The 24,256-nt window shown below is 43.6% G+C and overlaps 1 protein-coding gene across 1 annotated transcript; it reads left to right on the top strand.

Moving 5' to 3' along the window:
* The first annotated feature begins 8,828 nt into the window (after positions 1 to 8,828).
* Positions 8,829 to 11,200, top strand: LOC134299630 (histone H1.0). Its single transcript, XM_062982968.1, has one exon. It carries the CDS (start codon positions 9,347 to 9,349, stop codon positions 9,923 to 9,925), a length of 579 nt encoding a protein of 192 aa, XP_062839038.1. The 5' UTR covers positions 8,829 to 9,346; the 3' UTR covers positions 9,926 to 11,200.
* Positions 11,201 to 24,256: the final 13,056 nt, after the last annotated feature.

The following is a 24,256-nucleotide window of genomic DNA, read 5'->3' as shown; positions in this document are numbered from 1 at the left end:
TTGGCAAGACATGTTCAGTGGAGAGGTTATATTTTCCTTCTGAGACTGAGAGTATTATTTGGCCAAGGTCACCCTGTGGGCTTCTATGACTAAGTTGGCATTCAAATCCTGGTCTCTAGTCACTGCCCAATACTCAAAGCACTACCATACTGGTTCGGTGGTGTGTCTCCTTTTATGGTTAAAATCTTGTGGTCAGTACTTCAGTGGTTATGTGAAATGTCTTAATATTTATATGTACCAAACACAGAGGAGTATGTACAGGTGATACACTTGGGCACAAAATTAGAAATATATACAGTCAGTCTCCAAGTTACAAACAAGATAGGTTCTGCAGGTTGTCCTTAAGTTGAATTTGTTTGTAAGTGAGAGCCAAGGGCATTTTTAAATGTAACTCCAACCAAATACGTATATTTTTCGACTTTGGCTAGCATAAGGACCCCTACGATACTTGTTTTGCTGTCTGTGCCCCTGTTCAGAGGATTTCACCTCACTTTCTGTCCCTGTGATATTTGGAATTCGGAAAAAATTGTTTGTTGTGGAAACAAAGATTGGGGATAAAGTTTCAGTGGAGACATCTTTTCCCCATGATAGCTTTTTCAGGACTGGATTTCCCTTCCTAGAGGTACTGTAGATTTCTCTCAATTTCTGTTGTCCCAACTCCATCCTTAACTATGAGTCATTTGTAAATCATATGTTTGTAACTCAGAGACTGCCTGTAAGTATGTGCATATAATTTAAACAGAATTGTAATGTATCGCCCTGAAATGGGCATGATTGTGACCATGTGACCCCGAATATCTGTCTCAATATGAATAGGCATGGATCAGACGGTCCTTCGAACTGAAGACGCCTTGGAAACGAAGTTTATCTTCTGGCATCCCTTCAATGAAGGCTTGTTCTCCCTTTCCTAAAAAACAGGTTGTTATCAAGCAATTTAGGGCAGTTTGTGGATAGTGAGGTCCGGCATGCGGAAGCTGAATCCATGCCTGGTGAGGCTTAAAGCTGAAAACCAACGTTCCCAATCAAGGAAGTCTCAGTTGATTCAGAAACCGCTGAGGTACTTTATTCGATCTGGTCAGAAAGAATGACAGGCAGCGGTAAGTTGCTCAAAGAAGCGGATGTGTTTTGCAAGAATGAAACATACACTTTAATACAGTAAAATCCTTTGTTTTTCCCGCACCTGCCTGGCTTTGTACTGATTGGTGGAGCCAGTGCTGATGTCATGTCCTGCTGGGAGGATTCCCCTGTGGGGCGGGACTGCAGCATCCGGCAGCCAATTAGAAGGCTTTCCCTGTTTCCAATGCAAATTTGTGGCCCTCCAATGGCCTGCCGGGATCGAATTATTATGGGGAACAAAGGAAAACATGAACTTGTGAGTGGACAATAGTGTCTTAATCTTGAGACTAACAAAGCGGGGCTATCAGGTCCCTGGAAGTTACTGTCTTTCAAAGTGTTAAGTGTGTCTGGCCCCCATGGCGCCTGTTTCCATTGCTGACCAAGTCAGTGTATTGTTCAGAACGATGGGATAGGTGATCCATCCCTGGAAAATGGGAAATGGCATTGAGGGAGAAAAATGGCAGAACCTCCCAACTCCAGGATGGGTGCCATATGATGAGTTCTTTTTGTCCAGGTAGCCACACAAAATAAGGTTGGCCCAATTCATGTCCAGTTATCCCTTTGTGCAGCTAGTTCATGCTGGCTGAAGATGATGGGTCCTTGAGTCCTTTGTTCAAGTGAAAACCAGGAAGACGCAAGAAGAATCCAGGTCATGTATTGCTGGTGAAAGGTCACCAGGGTCTTCCCAGCAACTCCATGGCTCCAAAAGTATTTTAATTACACAAAAGGAACACAAAACATTAAAACACACAAGGGTCCCAGTACCATTTGACCCGTGAATCCCAGGGGCAGCAATTGCCCGAGGGTTTAGGGTTTGGGGTTGATCCAGGGGGTTGAGGACGCATGCAAGTGGTTTCATATGGAAAGGGAAAGGAGCTTGTTCAGGAATGTGAAGGCAGGGAATCTCAGCCAGGGGTGATGGGGTCAGGAAGCCCTAGTTCGGGAACGATGGAGTATGTAAAGGTAGAAGCTGGCCAGCAGCAAAGAGAAAGGAAAAAGAGAGCCAAGGAGGATATGGGGAGGCAAGCATAGAATAAAAGGATACTTTTTATTGGAGAATAGTTTTACAATTTGAAGGAGAAATGGGGTTGAAACAATGTATCTCCTGGAGCTGGTTCTGCTGCAAGTCCTCTCCGAGGCTTGCACTGGTGATTTATCCATTTCATAATTTTCCATAGAGATGGGGCCGTGATTTGACATCAAGATGCCATGCTTGCCTTACTATGCCTCCATTTTCAATTCCTTATTTTTTTAAAAATGGAATTCCCTTGATGTAGGTAAGGTAGGCCTGCCCTGCCAAATGGCTTAAACTGGTCTTTAAAAATGCATTCTTCCTATCCGCACGGGGCACTCTGTGTTTTAATCAGACAGTGGTGAAACTGAGGTGAAAAGGGCAAAGGCTGGCAAAAGCCACAGACAGGAAACAAACACAATGCCACCTGCCAGGATCCTTCCTTCAAAGGGAGCTGCTTGAGAAAGAGTTTTCAATCCCTAAAACAAAGGAATTAAATGTTGCTAGTCCAATTACATATTCTATGCATGCTTCTTCAAGACAAAGAAACGCGCGGCGTGCTAGATAGATATTCTACATTTGAATACAGTTTATCAGTTGAGTTCAGAAGTGGTTCACTTTTGGGGAGTAGGGGGTGTTTTGAAGAGGTGCAAGGCCAAGAACAAGCTGCGAGAATAAAGACAAAGATACATCCAGAGGAAAAGTGTTCTTACCATACATGAAGGGAACTACTGGCCGCATAGGGAAGCTGATGAAGAAACACAACCTACAAACTATCTACAGAGCCACTAAGAAAATCCAACAAATGCTTTGTTGTTTATTCATTCAGTCGCTTTGTGACCTTATGGACCAGCCCATGCCAGAGCTCCCTGTCGGCCTGTCGCCACCCGCAAGCTCCTTCAAGGTCAATACCATCCATCCATCTTGTCCTTGGTCGGTCCTTCTTCCTTTTCCGCCAGCATCATTATCATCTCCAAGCTTTCCTGATTCTCATCATGTGCCCAAAGTATTTCATCTTTGCCTCTAATATCCTTCTCTCCAGCAAGCAGTTGGGCATTATTTCCTGAAGTATGGACTGGTTGGATCTTCTTGCGGTCCAAGGCACTCTCAGGATTTTCCTCCAACACCACAGCTCAAGAGCATCTATCTTCCTTTCCTCAGCCTTCCTTATGGTCCAGCTCTCGCATCCATAGGTTACTACGGGGAATACCATTGCTTTAACTATGTGGACTTTCGTTGCCAGTGTGACGTCTCTACTCTTCACTATTTTATCAAGGTTGGTCATTGCTCTCCTCCCAAGAAGTAAATATCTTCAGATTTCCTGGCTGCAGTCTGCGTCTGCAATAATCTTCGCACCTAGAACTATAAAGTCTGTCACTGCCTCCACGTTTTCTCCCTCTATTTGCCAGTTATCAATTGGTCTGGTTGCCATAATCTTAGTTTTCTTGGTGTTTAACTGCAAACCAGCTTTTGCGCTTTCTTCTTTCACCTTGCTTTCAGCCATCAAAGTGGTATAATCTGCGTATCTAAGGTTGTTAATGTTTCTTCTAGGAATTTCAACTCCAGCCTTGGATTTGTCAAGCCCCACACTTGATGAAACAACCTGGACACAACATATTACTTGAAAACACAGAAATGCTGAACTACTCTAACAACCACCAAGTCAGACTACACAGAGAAGCCACTGAAATCCACAAGCATGTGGACAATTTCAACAGAAAGGAGGGAACCTTGAAAATGAACAAAACTGTCTACAAGTACTGTATTTAAACACTCTAAAATCAGGACAGTAAATAAAGAACACTCATAAAACTGGGATTCCAGACATGAATCAATCAGGGCCAGCTAACACCTCCCAGTCAAAAACATTCAGAAAACTGGGATTTCAGACATGAATCAATCAGGACCAGCTAACACCTCCCAACAAAGGATTCACCCAGGCAGGAAGCAGCCAGGTTTTGAATTTGCAAGGCCATTAAATGCTAATCAAGGTGACCAATTGCAACATTCACCCCTGCCTCCAACAGACAAGAGTTCTTTTCTCCCACCCTGGACTTTCCACAGATATATAAACCCCACTTGCCTAGTTTCCGACAGACCTCATACCATATAAATGTGGATGAAGCCTCAAGAGAGAATGCTTCTGGAACATAGCCATACAGCCTGGAAAACTCACAGCAACCCCCATTGAGATGACTTATGGCCGATTGGTTGAACTAGTAATGGCTCGGGGTTGTATTGCTGTATTGGTTGAGTTAGTAAAGGCAGGGCCGTAGCCAGAAAAAAATTTCGGGAGAGGTTTTGAAAATTTCGGGGGGGATTGAACCCCTAGCGCACCCCCCCCCCCCTTACAAACCTGTCAATATCTGCTTGAGATAGTGCCTGGAGGGACTCTTAATGTTTTGCGTCTCATAGACTTAGCATGGGGATTTGGCTAACCAGTTAAAATTCATGAGTAAACCAGGTTTTTTTTATAACCTGAAAAATTTCGGGGGGGGGGTGAACCCCTAAAATCTCCCCTCGCAAGGCTCACCGTATGGGAGGGGGTGCTTTTGGTGGAGGGCAGGCATCGATTCCCCTAAAAGTGAGACGCCATGCCAGCGTGAAGACACCCCCACTCCCCCAAAATACCATCATGCTGTGCGTAATGCCTTTCCAAGACAAAGCCCTGCGCGCTTGATAAACATTCTCCATTTTCATGAAGTTTGTTAGTGGCGGGGTTGCTTTTGAGAGGGGCAGGCTTCTGTTCCCCTAAACGTGTTACCTTATGACATCCACACACCCCGCAAATACTATCTGGGTGTTTGCTTATCCAAGACAAAGTAGTGCGCGCTTGATAAACATCCTGCATTTGGGAACCCAGTTTCTTCTATTGGTTGACCCTGGTAGTGGGCTCAGCCAATACAATACTTGGCGGATGCTTTTTGGGGGGAGGCAGGCATCAACCTTCCCCCCCTCCCCAACATGTGTGACGCCATGGCTGCGTAGTGACCCCCCCCCCCCCCCAAAAAAAAATACTATCGTGATGATGTGCATAATGCTTTTCCAAGACAAAGCAACGAGCGCTTGATACACATTTCTGCAGATCGTTGCATGTGTTGCGCCTGGCAGTGGCTCCTCATTTGGGGAGGGGGGGGGGGGTTGCTTTGAAGGACACACAAGCATCCATTCCCGGACTACATTTCCCACAAGACACTGCGACGGTGGCGGCGAGGGAGGAGCGCCCATTCCTTCCCAAGGTCCCTGCTTTTTTTTTTTCCAGAACCAAACAGCTGACGGACCAGAGAGAGGCTCTCCAAAAACAATTATGACAACTGTCAGCAGTTCCCTGGCAGCTTGCTTTGTGGGAAGCACTTGCCGGCGGTCCTTTTCCCTCTGCAAACCCCCACTTTGGACTTTCAGGTCTTATGCCCCAAACACCCCACTTGCAACTTTGTAAGCACACTTTTGATGTTCAGATTATGGGGTTCCCACCAAGTTCACGAAGTGGAATCGGTTTATACAGGCATGGGCAAAGTTGGGGTCTTTCTCCAAGTGTTTTGGACTGCAACTCCCACCATTCCTAACAGCCTCAGGCCCTTTCCTTTTCCCCCTCGGCCGCTTAAGCGGCCGAGGGGGAAAAGGAAGGGGCCTGAGGCTGTTAGGAATGGTGGGAGTTGCAGTCCAAAACACCTGGAGAAAGACCCCAACTTTGCCCATGCCTGAAATAGTAAACACACACACTTACTTTATACTGAAATATATTATTCCAATCCCACAAACACCTGTTGTTTTGGAGAGGGGGGAATGGAAAGGCGGGGGAAACTGCGAGGGGTGTCATGCGGGTCTGGGTGGGAAATGGGGTGCGAAGAGAGAGGTTGCAAAGTCCCCGAAGGGATGTTTTTGTGTCCTCCGTGTTGCTAGGATCTCATCTCTAGGGTCTCAATCCTGCTTTTGGGGGGAAAAGTGGGTGTTTTGAACCCCCTTCTTCATTGAGGTCTGGCACTGTTAAGATCCCCCCCTTTTCCAATTCCTATAAGTGGCAAAAAAAGAGATGAGGGGGAAAGAAAAACAAGCTGGCTTCTCCCAGCAAAGATGGCGATGGCACGTATATTTAATCTCCTAACAACACTCCAACGCTTCTCCAGGATTGTGTGGGGTGGGGGGAGGGGGGGATTAAGGGTCCGAGGCAGGGAGTGGGGTCGGTTTTCAGCCCCCCATTCCTGCCCCGAACCCCTTTTCCCTTCCTGAAGGGGCAAGTCCTGCTGAGGAAGGACTTTTTCCCTGGAACGACTCCACCTTGAAAAAGACAGAAGGAACAAAAACAACCCATAGATAGGCTGGAGCAGCTCCATAGCATGAGGGGGGGGGGGGGGAGAATAAGTGGGGTCCACGGGGGGTTAATAAGAACCAAGAAAGCCGGGACCCCATTGCATAAGATCCTTTTATTGGGGGGCTGTTGGGTGCCCCCCTCCCCAACCCCGTCTCTTTTAGTTAGAAGCTCCATAAACACGGGAATAGGAACATAAACAAACTGGAATCGGATGGGGATCATGTCCAGGGGGGTCGTATACAAAAGCCGTGACCCTATTGCCTAGGATCATTTATTGGGGTGCCCACCCCCATCCCAACTTCGCCTCCTTCTTCCCAAGTATGGAAGCTCCACAAACACGAGGGGAAGGGGCGAAATTAAAGTGGAATCCAAGGGGATCATTTTTCAAAACTAAACACCCGAGACTTCATTTCCTTCCTAGGACGATTTATTGGGGGGCTGTTTGCCCCCCCACCCGCACCCCAACTCCGTCTCCTGATACAGAAGCTCCATATTAAATACGAGAGAAGTGACCGAAAATTCGGGGAACCCCAAGGATCATGTCCAGAGGGGTTTTTGTATATATAATGTCAATATTAGTACAAAGCCGGTGCCCCATTTCCTAGGGCCATTTATTGGGGTGTTTATGTGTAATAATAATATCAATATTATTACAAATCTGGGGCCCCATTTCCTATGACATTTTATTGGGGTGCTGTTCGGTGCCCCCCTCCTTCTCCAACCCCTCCTTCTCCTTATGCAGCCAGGCTCATGTGTTTATCTGCTCCTATAATGTTATTTAAAGGGAGATCAAGGAAATGGGGGTCCAGGGTCCATGTCACCCCTTTGTTGGAGGAGGGTGGTCCCGAGCGCCCCACCTTCCACATATAATATAAATATTTCAAAGCCGAGCCTCAATTTCCTATGACTTTTTATTGGGGTGCTGTTTGGTGTTTTCCCCTTCCTCCCCTCCCCAACTCCTCCTTCTCCTTATGCAGCCAGGCTTATGTATTTACTACTGTAAAGTTATTTAAGGGGAGATAGGGGTTTATATGTAATTATTATTACAAAGCAGAGACCCCATTTCCAATGACTTTTTTTTAATTGGGGCGCCGTTTGGTGCCCCCTTCCCTTCCCGCTCCCCAACTCCTCCAAATACAGGCTCATGTATTTGTTTACTACTAATATTATTTAAGGAGAGATCAAGAAAAGGGAGGGGTGGTCCAAAGTCCATATCCCCCCTTCGTTGGGTATTATAAATATTATTACAAAGCCGGAGCCCCATTTCCTATGACTTTTTTATTGGGGTGCTATTTGGTGCCCCTTTCCTCCCCAACTCCTCCTTCTCCTAATGCAGCCAGGCTCATGTATTGACTTACTACTGTAATGTTACTTAAGGGGAGATCTAGGGAAGGGGGGGTCCAAGGTCCAAGTCCCCCCTTCGTTGGATATTATAAATATTATTACAAAGCCGGAGCCCCATTTTCTATGACTTTTTTATTGGGGTGCTATTTGGTGTCCCCTTTCCTCCCCAACTCCTTCTTCTCCTTAGGCAGCCAGGCTCATGTATTGACTTACTACTGTAATGTTATTTAAGGGGAGATCTAGAGAAGGGGGCTCCAAGGTCCATGCCACCCCTTTGTTGGGAGGAGGGTGGGTGGTCCCGAGCGCCCCACCTTCCACGGGACTTCCATTTGGCACGGAGAGCCCCCCAAAGTTTCCCCAAAGTGGCTTCCAAGTGCTGCTGTGGGGGAAGGGAATGGCAGGGCATGGCAGGGCTGCAAAGTTCTCCTGGAAATGGAAGGGGGCTCGCTCCCCTCCAGGGGCGGGTGGGGGTCTGTGGGGAGGGGTTCCGGGGTGGGGTGGCGGCTGTTTGGGGGCGCCTCTCCCTCTCCCCCCGGCAGCCGGGTCCCAGGCGAGCCCTCCCGCCCAGCCCGGGATGCCCTGTGTTAGTTGGGTCCCCTCGGGGGGCGGCTGTGGGGCGCGGGAGGGGCGCAGGGGGCGGGGGCCGTGCTGGGGGGCGCCCCGGGGACCCCGCTTCCCGCCCGCCCTGCCTGCCCCACTGGGGAGCCCTGTGCGGGGCGCCAGGCGGGGCGCGAAGGGGGCAGGCGGCGGGGCGCGCGGGAGCCCAGGCGCGGTTGGGGGCTCCGTGCGGGGCCGGGGGGCGCGCCGTGCTCCTCGGGACCCCCTGGGAGGCCTCCGGGGGGCTGCGGGCAGCTGTCGGCGGGGCGCCGGGGCTTGTCGGGGCCCCTCGAGGCCGGGAAGGGGCTCCGAAGGCGGCGGAAGAAACACAGATGTCTGCGGCGCGGCGCCATTCGGGGGCCTGAGCAGGCAGCCAGCAGTGCGGTCCTCACCGCGGTCCGCGCCTCACTGCTAAATACCCGCATGCGCCGGCTGCTGCCTCTTACAGAGCCAAAGAGAGGCGGAGAGAGAAGCAGCAGCAGCAGCAGCAGCAGAGTCTGGCGAGAGAAGAAGGAAAAGAGGGGCAAGAGAAGAAAGAAGAAGCGGGAACCGAGCCCCAGAGAGACCGGGGCCAGCCAAAGGCCTACCAACCCAAGGCAACCCAAGACTGATTCTTATTAGGCTTTGCTGTCCCAAACTGACTGTCAGGCCTTCTTAAGTAGCCAGAGTTTGCTCCTTCGGGAAAGAAGCTCCTCCAGGACCACACCCTGCTGTTTTGGAAGAGACCTTCAAAGGGTCCCACGCAGGGCACCGGAAAAGAATAAGGGACAGTTGTGAAGAAAGGTTGCATCCTTCCCATCACAAGAAGAGGTGCTGGGAAGAGACCTTCAACGGGCAACAACGTCCCACTTGCTGCATTTTTTTTCAAAAAAGGACAATTGTGAAGTCAGGTTAGACCTTTGTCGTCTGAGCAGCCCCAAAGACAAGTGGCTTGGAGCAACAGCTGACTTCTTTAACCAAGCAGGATGACTGAGAACTCGTCCGCAGCCCCGGCTTCCAAGCCCAAGAGGGCCTCAGCGGTCAAGAAGTCCACGGACCACCCCAAGTATTCCGACATGATCGTGGCCGCCATCCAGGCCGAGAAGAGCCGGGCAGGTTCCTCTCGCCAGTCCATCCAGAAGTACATCAAGAGCCACTACAAGGTGGGGGAGAACGCCGACTCGCAGATCAAGCTGTCCATCAAGAGGCTGGTGACCACAGGCGTCCTGAAGCAGACCAAAGGGGTCGGGGCCTCGGGCTCCTTCCGCCTGGCCAAAGGCGACGAGCCCAAGAAAGCGCCGGTCAAGAAGGCCAAGAAGGAGGTCAAGAAGGCTGTGACGCCCAAGAAGGCAGCCAAGCCCAAGAAGGCACCTGCCAAGTTGCCAGCCAAGAAGGCCAAACCCGCACCGAAGAAAGCCAAAAAGAAGCCGGCCCCGGCTCCAAAGAAGGCCAAGAAGCCAAAGACTGTCAAGGCCAAGCCGGTGAAGGCATCGAAGCCAAAAAAGGCAAAGGCGTCCAAACCCAAAGCAAAGTCCAGCGCAAAGAAGTCAGCCAAGAAAAAGTGAGGTGCAAGCTTGGGACCTTCTTTCTTTGGACATTCTTCTTGACCTCTGCTATGTAAATAGATTTCTCCTTTATTCCCCACTTCTTTCTACTGCAGCTTTATAAAGACTGGACTATTCTCCTATAATAGTTTACTGGAAAAACAACCCCCCATCAATATAGAAAGCCTTTTTGGGGGATTTGAATCTCCCCCATACATAACATGTAATTTCAAATGTATTTTTGTGTGTGTGTTCATCTTTGCCTCCTTGCCTCATGAAAGGTATGCAATACTTGTTTGTGTTTTGAGCATGAGGGGAAGACACAATCAGATCTGGATGTTCTTGAATGTTCCTACTGCTTGGTGTGGTTTTGTGGGGTGGATGCCTAAGAAAGGGACGTGGTTTGGGTCCACTTTTAAAGAAACCCTTTAAATTATGTGTTTGAGAAGCATTATTGTGTTGGAAGCTTGCAACTGATTTTTTTTAAATCTAAAATGCAACTTAAGCCTTTTTTAGGTGAATAAGATGCCAGTGTAACAAAATGCTTTTCTGTCCCTAGTCGGGGCTCAATGGCCGGAGGCTGAGAAGCTTTCCACTGACTTTGCTGTTTCGGAGAACTGAACTGTTATTGGGATTTGGAGTAAAAATGGGATCACAGAAAATTCTGCAAATATTTGGCTTGTTCTGTTTTAATGTCTAGGTTGACTGTGGTGAATTCGAGCTAGAGTGAAGGTTTTAATTTCCTTTGTCTTCCCAACAAAATTTTAAAAACAGACATTTCTCCTCCTGAGCCCAATCACTGTCTCAACCCTGACAACTTCAAGGAAGGCGTAGCAAAAACCGTCCTTTCTCTGCCGTCCAGTGTTTCTCAGCCCTGCAGTGCCTGCTTCCTAATCCACAGCTTTTCTGTTCATTCCCCACATTGTATTATTTTTCCATAGGAATCTACTTTTTCAATTGCCAGTCTCTTGAACACGTGAAGGAGGAAGGAACAAATGTAAATGATAATGGACATGTAGCCAATATTGACTCTTAAGGTAGCTTTATAAAGCTGTGTATTATTATTGCTTATGTTTGGGGTGAGGTGTGTTTTTTTTTCTCCACTGAGGGATGGAAAGGATAATTTCCAGTACTCCAGTTTTAAAACAAAATAAGGGATGCTTGTGGCTGAAACAAAGGAAAATTCTCATAGGATTGATACCTGATTGTCCATTTTATTTTGTATGTGTAATTTTGTGCAAGAAGGATTTAGCAGTCTTTGTAATTTTAGGGTTTAAAATAAAATTTAAAAGAGCATATCATGGCTTGTGTTTCCCTCATTTCTGTGTCTTTGGAAAATGCAAAGGCATTTTCAAATTTCAGGCAAAATTCTGTAGCCTTAACGTCAGAGGTATGGTTTCTATTTCAACCTAAAAAGTTCCGTGCACCAAAAAGGGAGGTTCTATCTCAGTAACAGGCCAATGAAAGGATCTATTTATGTCTAAACTACCAAATCACCCTTCTGAAGGGATCTGGATATCTGACAGGTTGGAAAAGGGAGGGTTTCACCAAGGAAGTAAAACCCAATGGGATGAGCCACCAGATGGCAGCCTAGCAAGTCATCTCAACTTACAATGAAATCAAAAAGGCTGTGGTAAGCAGAAGCAGTTGTGTATTTCGGGGTGGGAGTGGGAACGAAGAACCAGTTTAGTACTTGATTTCTTCGCCTATAGATACAATCTGGTGTACTCTATGCTCCACATAATGTTTTCATGTTACAAGTTTCAGTGAATACACCAATGTGTACAGTGTTTAAAAACATAGTATATAGAGTCATGTATTTGAGAACACAACTCTGTTCCTAGAGGCACGGTGATTGTTTTGAAATTCCTTACTAAAGCAAACAAGGTAAGTAAACCCTATAAGCATTCCTTGTATGGGAGATAAACAGAGTTTGACGAAGGTGTGTTTTTGGACGACAACTCCTAGAATTCCCCAACTACCCTGACACTCCGCAAAGCTCTGGAGGTTTGTGTGCATGTCAGTTGTATACTTCCAACTTGGTGAGAAATCTGGGAAACAGTCAGCAACTTCTTGCTGCTTATTTAACAACAGAAGAAGATGCAATGCCTGAAATTGTCTTCAGATAGAGTTTTAATAGATAGAAATGAAGACAGCTTGAAAACTATTCACATAGAGGGAACAAAAAGTAGATGTGTGGAACAACTAAATCTGGCACACACAAACACACAATGTATCCTTATGTAGAAACATCAAGGGTCCATTGTACACTTTTATTTCTTGAACCCACAAAGAATCCCAGTGATTCTATGAAATAGGGCTAATGTACTGAGAGTCAATATGGATCATTTTCTTTCTTGAAATCATAGTTCACTGAGAACACCATGGAACTTTTTAAAAAAATATTACTAACTGTACATTGTCAGGCAAAAATAGATACATCAATGGCATGGACCAATAGATTTGTTGAGATGTTTTTCATCTTGTCTGTCCAAACAAACACCCACCCACAAGCAATGCGGTCAAAAAGTCCAGTCACTTCTCGTCTCCGCCCTTGCATGTGGATTTATGGAAGGGTGTGTTGCCATGATAAGTACTGTTCTAAAGTTTGCCATTTCAGAAAATGGATGTTTTTCTCTTGAGTCATGATGCGCTTCCATTGTGTATATTTAGGATTTGTTGTTGGTTATTACTATTGGTGCCTGTCATAATGAAACTTCTTAAACATACATGGTACATAGTGACTGGTTGAAACCTGGGGGTATAATTTCAGTTTTTTTAAGTGACAATGTCATGGTATAGTATAATTTTATGCAATTATTAGTTCTATACTACTTTTTGAATAGTATAGAACTAATACTGGAATAAAAATACTAATGGTATTAGTACCAAAATTACAATAACACTGTTGGGTGTAAATGTTATTGCTACAATAACTGTAAAACACATGTAATATAAGAACAAAATTGCTGTAGCATTATTGGAATTAGGTTTTATTACCATCCCTAAAACACACTTAGCTATTTCTGTGTCTTCTGGTGATACATGTGCTACGGAGTGAGAATCACTGCCATAAAATCCAGCCCTTTATGCTTTGAGCCATTATTCTACATCAAATGATGCTATCAAATTTTCAAATACTGCTGTTAGCTTGTACTCACTGAGCTACCCTTGCTGACATGAAAATAAATTTGAGGTGGCTTGGTGTGGTGAAGCTCAACTGGTTTGTTGATAGAGATCAGCACATCTACCTGCGTTTTGGATTCTTCTTTTAGGTGTGGCTGTCACGAGAAGCCCCTGCATTTCAAAATATGCTCCTACAATGCTGCTTGTGCTTCAACAAAACATTATACTTTTGTAAAATGCCCCACTTCTTTCACTCACACACACACACACACACACACACACCTGTGAGAGTTACACTGTATATGAGACCATTACATGAATTTGGAACAAAATCCAAATCCTGTAAAGTTCAAATACAGTTGGCCCGCCAGACCCATCAATTGAATTGGGTGCAGATCATCAGACCCCATACAATTAAATGACAGTGACAATGACATGAACACAGACATGCTAAATCATGTGCATTTACTTTGCTTCCATGGAATAATACAGGGTATGATCATCCACATTTTTTCATCTCAGAGCCAACCCCCCATGGATATTGCAGGGCAAGAGTATCCTCCACTGAATTGGTTTGGCAATTTGTGTCAGTTACTAAGATGGAGCTAATGTTGACATTCAGTCATTCTGTTTCAGGGTGTATCTACACTGCGGAATAAATGCAGTCTGACACCACTTTAACTATCGTGGCTCAGTGCTATGAAATCATGTGAGCTGTTGTTTTACAATATATTTGGTCTTCTCTGATAAAAAGTGCTGTGCCTCACCAAACTACAACTCCCAGGATCCCATAGCATTGAGTCATGAATGTTCAAGAGGTGTGTTTGGCTTCTCACCAAAACGCAATGCTCAGCTCTAGAAGTCACCAACATTTTCTGTACAGATGTAGAGCAATCTATATGCATGAGTTCACAGATGATCACTCAAAGGCTCAAAATTACCAGTAACCGAGGTCTTCATCTGAGTTCAGGGGATGGAGCCCAGTTTGACAGATATTTGATCCAGTGAATAGGTGTATAAAACATGAACAGAGAATGGGAGAAATATGGTTTTATGAAATTAGGCAAAACAGGTGTGCAAAACATGAACAGAGAATTGGAGAAATATGGTTTTATGAAATTAGGCAAAACATTCAGACAAAATTACGATCCAGGGCACACATTAAAAACACACTGCTTTTCACATTGTTTGTTATGGAATTCCCACACTTTGTATGCACTTGCCATATACAAGGTATCCTCACCAAATTGTTGTTTTCTTGTACATTTTCTGGAACTCTCACATCTTTTCTCCAGAATCATACTATTATTACTGTATTACACCTGGGCACGACATTACCTTCCCCCAAAAGATGATATTCACATAGCGTACAATTCAAAGCAAATGCAATATAATTCAAACATACAAAAGATCAAGCTATTGGCAATGGTAAGACAATTTAAACAATACAATTAAAATAATAAAATGCAATTGAAAACAGTACGGTTAAAACGGTATAATGTCCTTCAAAAAGCCCTTGGAAAAAATCATTTACTGCTTGCAAGTGTTTTTTTAAAAGCCTGCCAGTGGAAGAAAAGGCTGCCTTGGAAGGAACTTTTAAAAGCTTAGCTGTTTTGAAGGTGCTCTGTTCTGGTTCCCCCGTTCTATAAAAGATTTTCCACAGGGAATAAAAAAGGCACAAGCAGCAATGGAAACAATGGAAGAAGTAAAAGTGGATGGCAATTATTTCTAAAGCCCCCACAAAATTCAATGAATGAGGTAGGATGATGATGATAAATGCCTTGTCTGGAACAACTTTATTTTACTTGGTAACTAAACCTAGCCAAGGCGGTGTAGCGGATTGAGTGCTACTGTTTAGGACTCCAAGAGACCAGGGCTCGAATCCACACTTTGCCATCAAAACTCACAGCATGATCTTGGGGAAGTCACATTCTCTCAGCCTTAGAGGAAGGCCAAGTACCACTGAATGACTTGTCAAGAAACCCCCATGACATAGCCCTTACTGTTTTTATTCTTGTCTCTGCTGACCTCTCCATTTGCTGTGGGATTTCAAAATGCAGGTTCCCTGGGGATAGGATCTGGGCTTTAGGGGCTTGGAAAACAGCACCATGCACACAGGCAATACTTAAGTAATTCCTGCAATGAGCTAACCCAGGCATGGGCAAACTTTGACCCTCCTGGTGTTTTGGACTTCAACTCCCACCATTCCTAACAGCCAGTGGGAGTTGACATCCAAAATACCTGGAGGGCCAAAGTTTGCCCATGCCTGAGCTAGCCAGTCATATTTCCCTCCAATCCAAGTCTGATCGTGTAAATAAAACTATCCTCCCATCTTCCTTCTCAATATGCTTTCTCACTTTTTGTAATAAACATAGAAAAAGTAAACATGCTAAAGCAGGTATCTGTTGGTTAGGACAATGGCAACAATTCTGGAAATGGTAAAGTTATTTTCCCCAAGAAAACCCATGTCACTGGAAGACTGCAAACCTTGTCTTGTTGATGTACTTAAATCTTTATATTGATGGGAACTGTTTTGTATGATGAAAACAGACCTACACATGTGCTACTATATAGATACAGTACTTCCAGTGAATTAATTGCTGGATGACAAGTTAACTTTTATGTAAATCCCATTGCTTTTGTGGGTCTATTCTATTTGTGACTAGCAACAGGATTTAGGACAGATATAAGCCATACCATTATTTGCTTCTTAATTGTAATGTTATGATATGCCCAGAGTGACATTCAGTCAACCAATAAATACAATCATTTTGGTGAAGTTGGGATGTTAGTTCACTGCAGCAAAATACAAGAGAGGGTCATGTAGCACCAAAAAACTGGCAAATTTTGTTTTATACAAGTGTTTGTGGATTGAAGCCCATTTTATGAGATACATGGAGCTTTGCCTAAGTTAGATTACTGTTACAGTAGGGTCTTGCTTATCCAATATAAATGGGCCAGCAGAACATTGGATAAGCGAAAATGTTGGATGATAAGGAGGGATTAAGGAAAGCCTATTAAACGTCAAATTATGTTATGATTTTACAAATTAAGCAACAAAACATCATGCTTTACAACAAATCAACAGAAAAAGCAGTTCAATACATGGTAACGTTATGTAGCAAATACTGTATTTACGAATTTAGCACCAAAACATCGTAATGTATTGAAAACATTGACGACTAAAACATTGACTACTAAAAGGCAGGCTGTGTTGGATAATCCAGAATGTTGGATAAGTGAAGGTTGGATAAGTGAGACTCTACTGTATATGGATGCTCGAATCTGTTGAGGACTCCCAAACCACTCCTTGATCCCTTTGGAAAAGTTCAGCCCCACCAAGAAATAATTGAATAGCATCTCACTCAACTGATGATCTACCAACATAACCTTCCACTCTCCATAATAAACCTTAATATTGAGTGCATCTGCACTGTAGAATGAATGCAGTTTGACACCATTTCAACTGCCATGGTTCAATGCTTTAGAATCAGGGGAATTGTAGTTTCACAAGGTCTCTGCCAAAGAGTACTGGTGTAGCACCAAACTGTGAATCCCACAATTCCATATGTTTGTGCCATATAAAGCAAAGTGGTGTCAAATTGCATTAATTCTACAGTTTAGATGCACCCATTGTTATCCATGCCACATTGCTTTGTGAAATGACTAATTCAGGATACACAGTGTTCATTCGGATTTAGTTCCCTAAGGAGATAATTGAAAGATAGGGATTGAAATAGTATTTGCTATTATTCATTTACAAACTCAAAAACGGGTTTTCCAGCAATGGCGAAACCAACTGAAAAGAATAATAAGCAGCAAGATTTTTTGCTTGGTTTTCTCCCCACTGTTTCAACATCCTGAAATATTGTGGAGGAATTAATTTGCAGATGAAAAGGTGTAGGGATTATGCATATATAGATACGTGTAAATGCAGCAAGCATGTTTTCTGTGCAAAAATTAAGTTTCAGGTACAAAAAGCACTGCTTTGGTTTTCAGTGCAAACGTGTTTTTCTCAGCACAATCATTCTTTTGTGATGTTTCTGGACACTCAAATATAAGGAGAATATTCTGGAGAAACATTCCTGTTCTTTCACACCAAGGGGATGTCTACAACAATTAATAATCTTTTATACGAGGACAAAACTGTTAAGGGTTTAAGTCTCTGATGGTGGTTTATGGTGTTTAGTAATACAGTCACCACTATACATTCACTGGGGAGCAGGATCTACACAAAAGTGAAGAAACTGTGAATAAAAATCCCTTTTTTCCTGAGGGAACATCTCTCTAGGAATCTCTAGGGCCCCTACTACACTGCCATATAAAATCCAGACTATCTGCCTTGAACTGGATTATATGGCATTGTAGACTCATATAATCCAGTTCAAAGCAGATAATGTGGATTATCTGCTTTGATAGTCTGAATTATATGAGAGTGTAGAAGGGGTCAAGGTCCTCCGATGCGACTCTGTGGTCAACTTCCAATGGAATTGTTCTGAGAACCTATAAATACCCAGATTTTATTTTATTTGGTTTTAATCTGTTTAATTGATTGATATGTGCTTTAATTGTTCATATTTAGATTGTTTATATGTTGTTGAGATGTATTTTAATGTTTTTAAGCTGCCTTGAGTCCCTTCTGGGGTGGAGGAAGGCGGGATAGAAATGAAGTAAATAAATAAAATACATAAATAAAGGATAAAGGAAAAAGGAACTTACAAATTAAAAACACAAGAAGACATAAACTAAAAGATCAAAAAACATAGGGTGGTTTCAATATTTACAATTGAAGGACTATTTCATTTCAGATAAGAAGGAAGGATTTGAGGACAAAGAATCATTCTGGAATAAAATAATGAAATCGGAAACAAAAATCATAACCAAAATATACAAAAAATTATTAGAGTGGATGACAGAAAAGGAATTAATAAAAGAGTGCATGATCAAATGGGCAGAAAATATAGGGAAGCCAATAAGAATTGAAGAGTGGGAAAAGGCATGGAATTATAGATTAAAATTTAACTATTCGGCAGACCTTAAAGAAAACTGGATAATTTTTTTAACAGATGGTATTTGACCCCCTAAGAACTATCAAGGTACTATAAAAAAAATCTCAAACAAATGCTGGAAGTGTGGAGAACAGGAAGGTACTTTCTTCCACTGTTGGTGGATGTGTGAGAAGGCTAGGAATTTCTGGAGGGAAATACATCAGAGGATACAAAAGATGCCACAAATTAAAATTAATTTGGACCCCAAAATTTTCCTGCTAGGGCTATACAATATAGAAAATGACAAAAATAAAGAAATTATTTTTAATTATTTAATAACGGTGGCAAGAATGACATAAGCTAAGGATTGGAGGGGGGGAAAAAACAGACCAGAGATAAAACTATGGTTTAACAAAATTTTAGAGATTATGAACATGAATAAACTAACATATCTGTTATCACATAACCAAAGTAGGCCAAAAAAACAAACAGATTGGGAACAAATTAAAAATTACCTAAAAAATGAAAATTGCAAAATAATGATATGAAGAGACAATAGATAATGACTAAATGATTGACTCAGATCAAGCTGCAAAGGACGCAGAGATAACATCTAAGGAAAACAACATAGGAGAGATATATGTAGTTAGAGAATAATGTTCAAAGCACCATACAATAGATGGAAGTCATTTTTTTATTCTGTATGTTGTGTGTTGGGTGAAAGATAAATGTAGTTTTTGGTATTGTTTTCATGTGTTATTTTCTTTTGAACCATATGTCCACATGTCTGATTAGAGTGGATGTCTATTCCCCCAGCCCATCCCCCACCTTAACTGTTGTTGGCCCTACCCCACCCCCACACCTTCTCTTTCCACCCTTTTTTCCCTTTATGTAATCATTAAGGTGAAATCAAGCTTTGTTAAATGTTTTCACTAAAATGTATTTAAAAAATAAAATACATAAATAAGTGTTGTATCTAGGAATCCCTAAGTCTTCCAGCACAACTGTATATTCGACTTCTGTCAGAAGCTGATCCTAGAGTTGTGCTGGAGGACCTAGTGTTTCCTAAAGAGAATATATTATTTCCTTGCCTAGTTTATCCATACCTCACAACCTCTGAGGAATCCTGCCATAGATGTGGGAGAAACGTCAGGAGAGAATACTTCTGGAACATGGCCACACAGCCCGAAAGACATACAACAACTCCAATATATTAGTTAATTGAATCTGTAAAAGTGAACTCTGCAAATGTGGAGGGCTGGATATAATGGATTTTATTTAAAAACTGCTGCATCTCCAAGATCTACCACATGAGGGCAATTGCTTTATGCTGTAGCTCTGTCCTCCCTGATTCTGTCCTCCCACACCCTTCTTTCTCAGAGACCTAAAATACATTGTTCTTGGGTAAGGTAGCAATAAGGGCCCCTGGTGACACAGTGTGTTAAAAGCGCTGAGCTGCTGAACTTGCGGACCAAAAGGTCCCAGGTTCAAATCCCGGGAGCGGAATGAGCGCCCGCTGTTAGCCCCAGCTCCTGCCAACCTAGCAGTTCGAAAACATGCCAATATGAGTAGATCAATAGGTACCGCTCCGGCGGGAAGGTAACGGCACTCCATGCAGTCATGCCGGCCACATGACCTGGAGATGTCTATGGACAATGCCGGCTCTTTGGCTTAGAAATGGAGATGAGCACCAACCCCCAGAGTTGGTCACGAGTGGACTTAACGTCTGGGGAAACCTTTACCTTTAAGGTAGCAATGGTTTTTTAAATCCCCTTAAGGACTTCTAGATATTTCTTAGCCAGCCTTAGCAACAGAGCATAGGAAAGTTACTGGAGGAAAGGAGAATGCTTCCAGAATCCTCTGGTTGCCATGACTAGTGCTAGGATTTTGGGAACTGCAGTCCAAAAAAGCATCTCCTTCTGTTGCATGAGAAAACCAGCCCCAGGTCTTTGGGATGTCTAGTTTACCTGGGCCAGGTCACCGCTCATTAAAGTCTCTTTTTTCCTCTCTTTGGCACCTGCCGGAGCACTAACCCAATAAAAACTATGTCTCTCATATATATAATTTGCCCCAAACACTCCATGTTTTTTCCTATGTGTTCCTATTTTGCCTAGATGTTGTGTTAACCTAATGTTTTATGCTCCCGAGATCTCCATTCCTTCCCTTTGAGGGAAACCGTGTTCCTGAACCCAAAGATGTCTTGCATCCCACACAATTGTATAGCCTGGGGGAAATCATCTCCCTTGCCCCTTGGGGAAAAAACAATTCACCACCCACGCCTTTGATGCCTGGGACCACTAATGTCAGGAGGAATCAGCATTTCTACAGCCAAAACCCATCCTCTGACATGTTTGCATGATTGTATTAATATATGATGCTTTGTTTCTCTGGGGTCTGGAATCGCCAGGCCATGTCATGTTCATCTCATAGAACAATAGCCATCCTGGATAGAGCCAGAGATGCCCTCAATCATTTTATTGTTTTTCCTATCAATAAAGAGGAACTTCACCTGTTGCCACTCAAATCACCCATTGTAAACAGCCATGCTGGCCATGATTGGTCAGAATTAGAGGCTTGGCTGCAGCCTATGCCAGCTTGTGTATAAAAAGGGCTATTAAACTGTATTCTGTACTTTGTGAATGAATCACTAGCTAGCATCTTATCTGCAGATGATAAAATCTTCCTTGGCTGAAAATCACCTTCTCTCCTTGCTTGTTGGCTAATTTCAGTTGGGCCTGATCTATATGGGGTATGGGTTTTCTTGTGCTGTTTGCATTTTGGACTGGTTTTAGAACTTAGAAAACTCTATTTTGAAGCAGCAGCTCACAGAATACCATCCCACTCTGTCAGCACAGCCACTGCATCTGAAAGGGTGGATTAAATTCCACTAAAGCTCATGCCCAAACATATCAGTCACCACTCAGGTCCTTCCTCCCCTCCCCCTTTTCTGTTTATAAGTAAACAATACAGCTATGTTTTAGAATTAGTCCCAAAATGCCACATTTCCTGGTTCTGATATTATTCAAAATGCTTAGGACCTGAAGGATTTTGAATTTTTTCTTCTGATTTTGGAATATTTTCATAATCATAATGGATATGGACTCCTAAACATGAAATGCATTTATGCATCATGTATATCTTATACATACTTGTTGATATTCCTACTTCCAAGTTGATTTCAACTTACCTTGTCCCTGTGAGTGAGAGACCTCAATCCTCAACAGCCCTGCTCAGGTCTTGCAAACTAAAGGCGGTGTCTTCCTTGATGGATTGAATCTATTCATTAGGAATGCAGCCTTCCTTTTTCCCCACTGCCGTCGACCCTTCCAAGCATCACTGACTTTTCTAGTGAGTAGTGTCTTTTAATGATGCATTTGAAGTACTGTACACGAATTAATAAAGTGACATGAACTAATCAAGCTTTAGTCTTCAGTGATATATTCTGATACTTCAAGAGCTTGTTTAGTTCCGTCATAGCTGCCCTTCCAAGTCCTAACCATCTGGTCAGTCTCACGTGGATACCAGGCAAGATTCTGGAAAAGATAATTAAGGAGGTGGTCTGCAAACTCTTAGAAAGGAATGCGGTCATCGCTAGTAGTCAACATGGATTTCTCAAAAACACTGACAGACTAATCTAATCTCTTTTTTCGATGCAGGGAACTCTGTGGCTGTAGTATATTTGGATTTCAGTAAGGCCTTCGACAAGGACCCCTGTGACTTTCTGGCAAACAAACTAGTCAAATGTGGGCTAGGCAAAACTAAGGTTAGGTGGATCTGTAACTGGTTAAGTGAACGAACCCAAAGGGTGCTCATCAATGCTCCCTTTTCATCCTGGAGAGAGGTGATGAGTGGTGTGCCATAAGCAGGGTTCTGTCCTGGGCCTAGTTCTGTTTAACATCTTCATTAATGACTTTTAAAAGACGTGTTAGATGGCACTATCATCAAGTTTGCAGACAACACAAAATTGGAAGGGATAGCCAATACGCCAGAAAACAGGAGCAGAATTCAAAACAATCTTAACAGATTAGAAAGATGAGTCAAAACTAACAAAATGAAGTTCAGCAGGGACAAATGCAAGATACTCCACTTAGGCAGAAAAATGAAATGCAAAGATATAGAATGGGGGACACCTGGCTCGACAGCAGTACATGTGAAAAAGACCTTGGAGTCCTCATGGACAACAAGTTAAACATGAGCCAACAATGTGATGTGGCAGCTAAAAAAGTCAATGGGATTTTGGCCTGCATAAATAGGGAGTATAGTGTCTAGATCCAGGAAAGTCATACTACCCTTCTATTGTGCCTTGGTCAGACCACACCTGGAATACTGTGTCCAATTCTGGGCACTGCAGTTGAAGGGAGATGTTGACAAGCTGAAGCTGGAATGTGTCCAGAGGAGGATGACTAAAATGATCAAGGGTCTGGAGAACAAGCCCTATGAGCAGCATAACAGAACCTGCGTGTACACAGAATGATCACAAAGAGTCATAATCTCAGCCACCCATGCGGACAATTTTGGATTTTGGAATATTTAAGATAACCATTTAAGAGGGATAAGTTGTTTTGTTTCTTAAAGATAGCAGATGTTTCCCTGGCCATACCTGTCTAGCAGGCTTTCTAACCACAAGCCTTGCTGACAGTCACAGACTTGCAACCAACCCACTTAGCCACTCCCAGGCTTCACTTCATTGTCTCTGGTTCCTCTGGCAGTGCATCTACACAAGGCTGATAAAGGAGTGTCAAGCTGCATTCATTCAACAGCACAGCTTCATTTATTTACTTTATTCCTATGCTGACTTACTCCTAATACAGGGACTCATGGTGACTGACAGCAAACATGACACAAGACAATTGAAAACTGAGTGAATGTGTTAAAACAGGACTATAATTTTGTTTTAAAACTAAATCTTTTGTCTCACAGATCATACAAATATTAAAACACAATGAAATATATGCAAAAGCTGCCGTTTACTTTCCGGGCCCAATTCAAGGTGCAGGTTATCACCTACAAAGCCCTAAACGGTTTGGGACCCACCTACCTTAGAGACCGCATCTCCCCCTACGAACCCGCACGTTCTCTTTGCTCGTCGGGGGAGGCCCTTCTCTCGCTCCCACCACCCTCGCAGTCGCGGTTGGTGGGGACGAGAGAGAGGGCCTTCTCCGTCGTGGCCCCCCGGCTTTGGAACTCGCTCCCTAGAGAGATCAGGCAGGCCCCTACCCTACTCTCCTTTCGTAGGAGCTTAAAAACCTGGCTCTTCCAAAAGGCCTTTGATACCTAATTTGATGTTGGACTGATCCATCTGCCCATTTTATAATAGCCCCCATTTCGAGATGTTGCCAATGCTATTTTGCACTTTATTGTCCATTTCTACCAGCACATTCTGTTCTGGATTTTATGAATTAGTCTCCTGTTTTAATATTGTATGTTTTTCGTATGCTTCTTGCCGATTTTAACGATTGTTTTTATTGATGTTTTACTGGTATAATTGTTTTATAGTCGTGTTACTGATATTGATTGTTTTATTGGGCTAGGCCCCATGTAAGCCGCCCCGAGTCCCTTCGGGGAGATGGGGCGGGGTATAAAAAGAAAGTTATTATTATTATTATTATTAAAAGCTCCATCTACACTGTTGAATGAATGCAGTTTGAAACCACTTTGGCTGCCATGGTTCAATGGGCTAGAATTGTAATTTGATGAAGGCTAAAAACCTTGTAAAACTACAACTCCCATGATCCCATATCATTGAGCTATGGCATTTCAAATGGTATCAAACTGCATTAGTTCTACGGCAGTGGTTCTCAATCTTTGGGTCCCCAGGTGTTTTAGCCTACAACTCCCAGAAATCCCAGCCAGTTTACCAGCATAGTGTGGAAGTAATTTTAAAACAAGATTACAATAGGGTTGCTATGAGGGTTCTACCTGAACATTAAGAACTTCCTTACTGTGAGAGCTGTTCAGCAGTGGAACTCTCTGCCGCGCTCCTTCTTTGGAGGTTTTTAAACAGAAGCTGGATGGCCATCTGTCGGGGGTGCTTTGAATGCGATTTTCCTGCTTCTTGGCAGGGGGTTGGACTGGATGGCCCATGAGATCTCTTCCAACTCTAGAATTCTAGGAAATGACATGTATAACCCAGGAACAAAAGTCGTGTTACATTATGTTATAGTACAGTTAGTGGTGGCTTTGGAGGCCACGTGCCCACTCCCAAAACAAGTGCTTCGGTGGGCTTTTTCTGCCTGTC

Source organism: Anolis carolinensis, chromosome 5 (assembly GCF_035594765.1).
Source record: "Anolis carolinensis isolate JA03-04 chromosome 5, rAnoCar3.1.pri, whole genome shotgun sequence".
NCBI lineage: Eukaryota > Metazoa > Chordata > Lepidosauria > Squamata > Dactyloidae > Anolis > Anolis carolinensis.
Note: the sequence above shows the minus strand (reverse complement) of the source record. Positions and strands in the feature narration are given on the sequence as shown.

Coding starts and splice junctions, on each gene's coding strand:
- LOC134299630 (XM_062982968.1), top strand. CDS start 9,347: ATGACTGAGAACTCGTCCGCAGCCCCGGCTTCCAAGCCCAAGAGGGCC.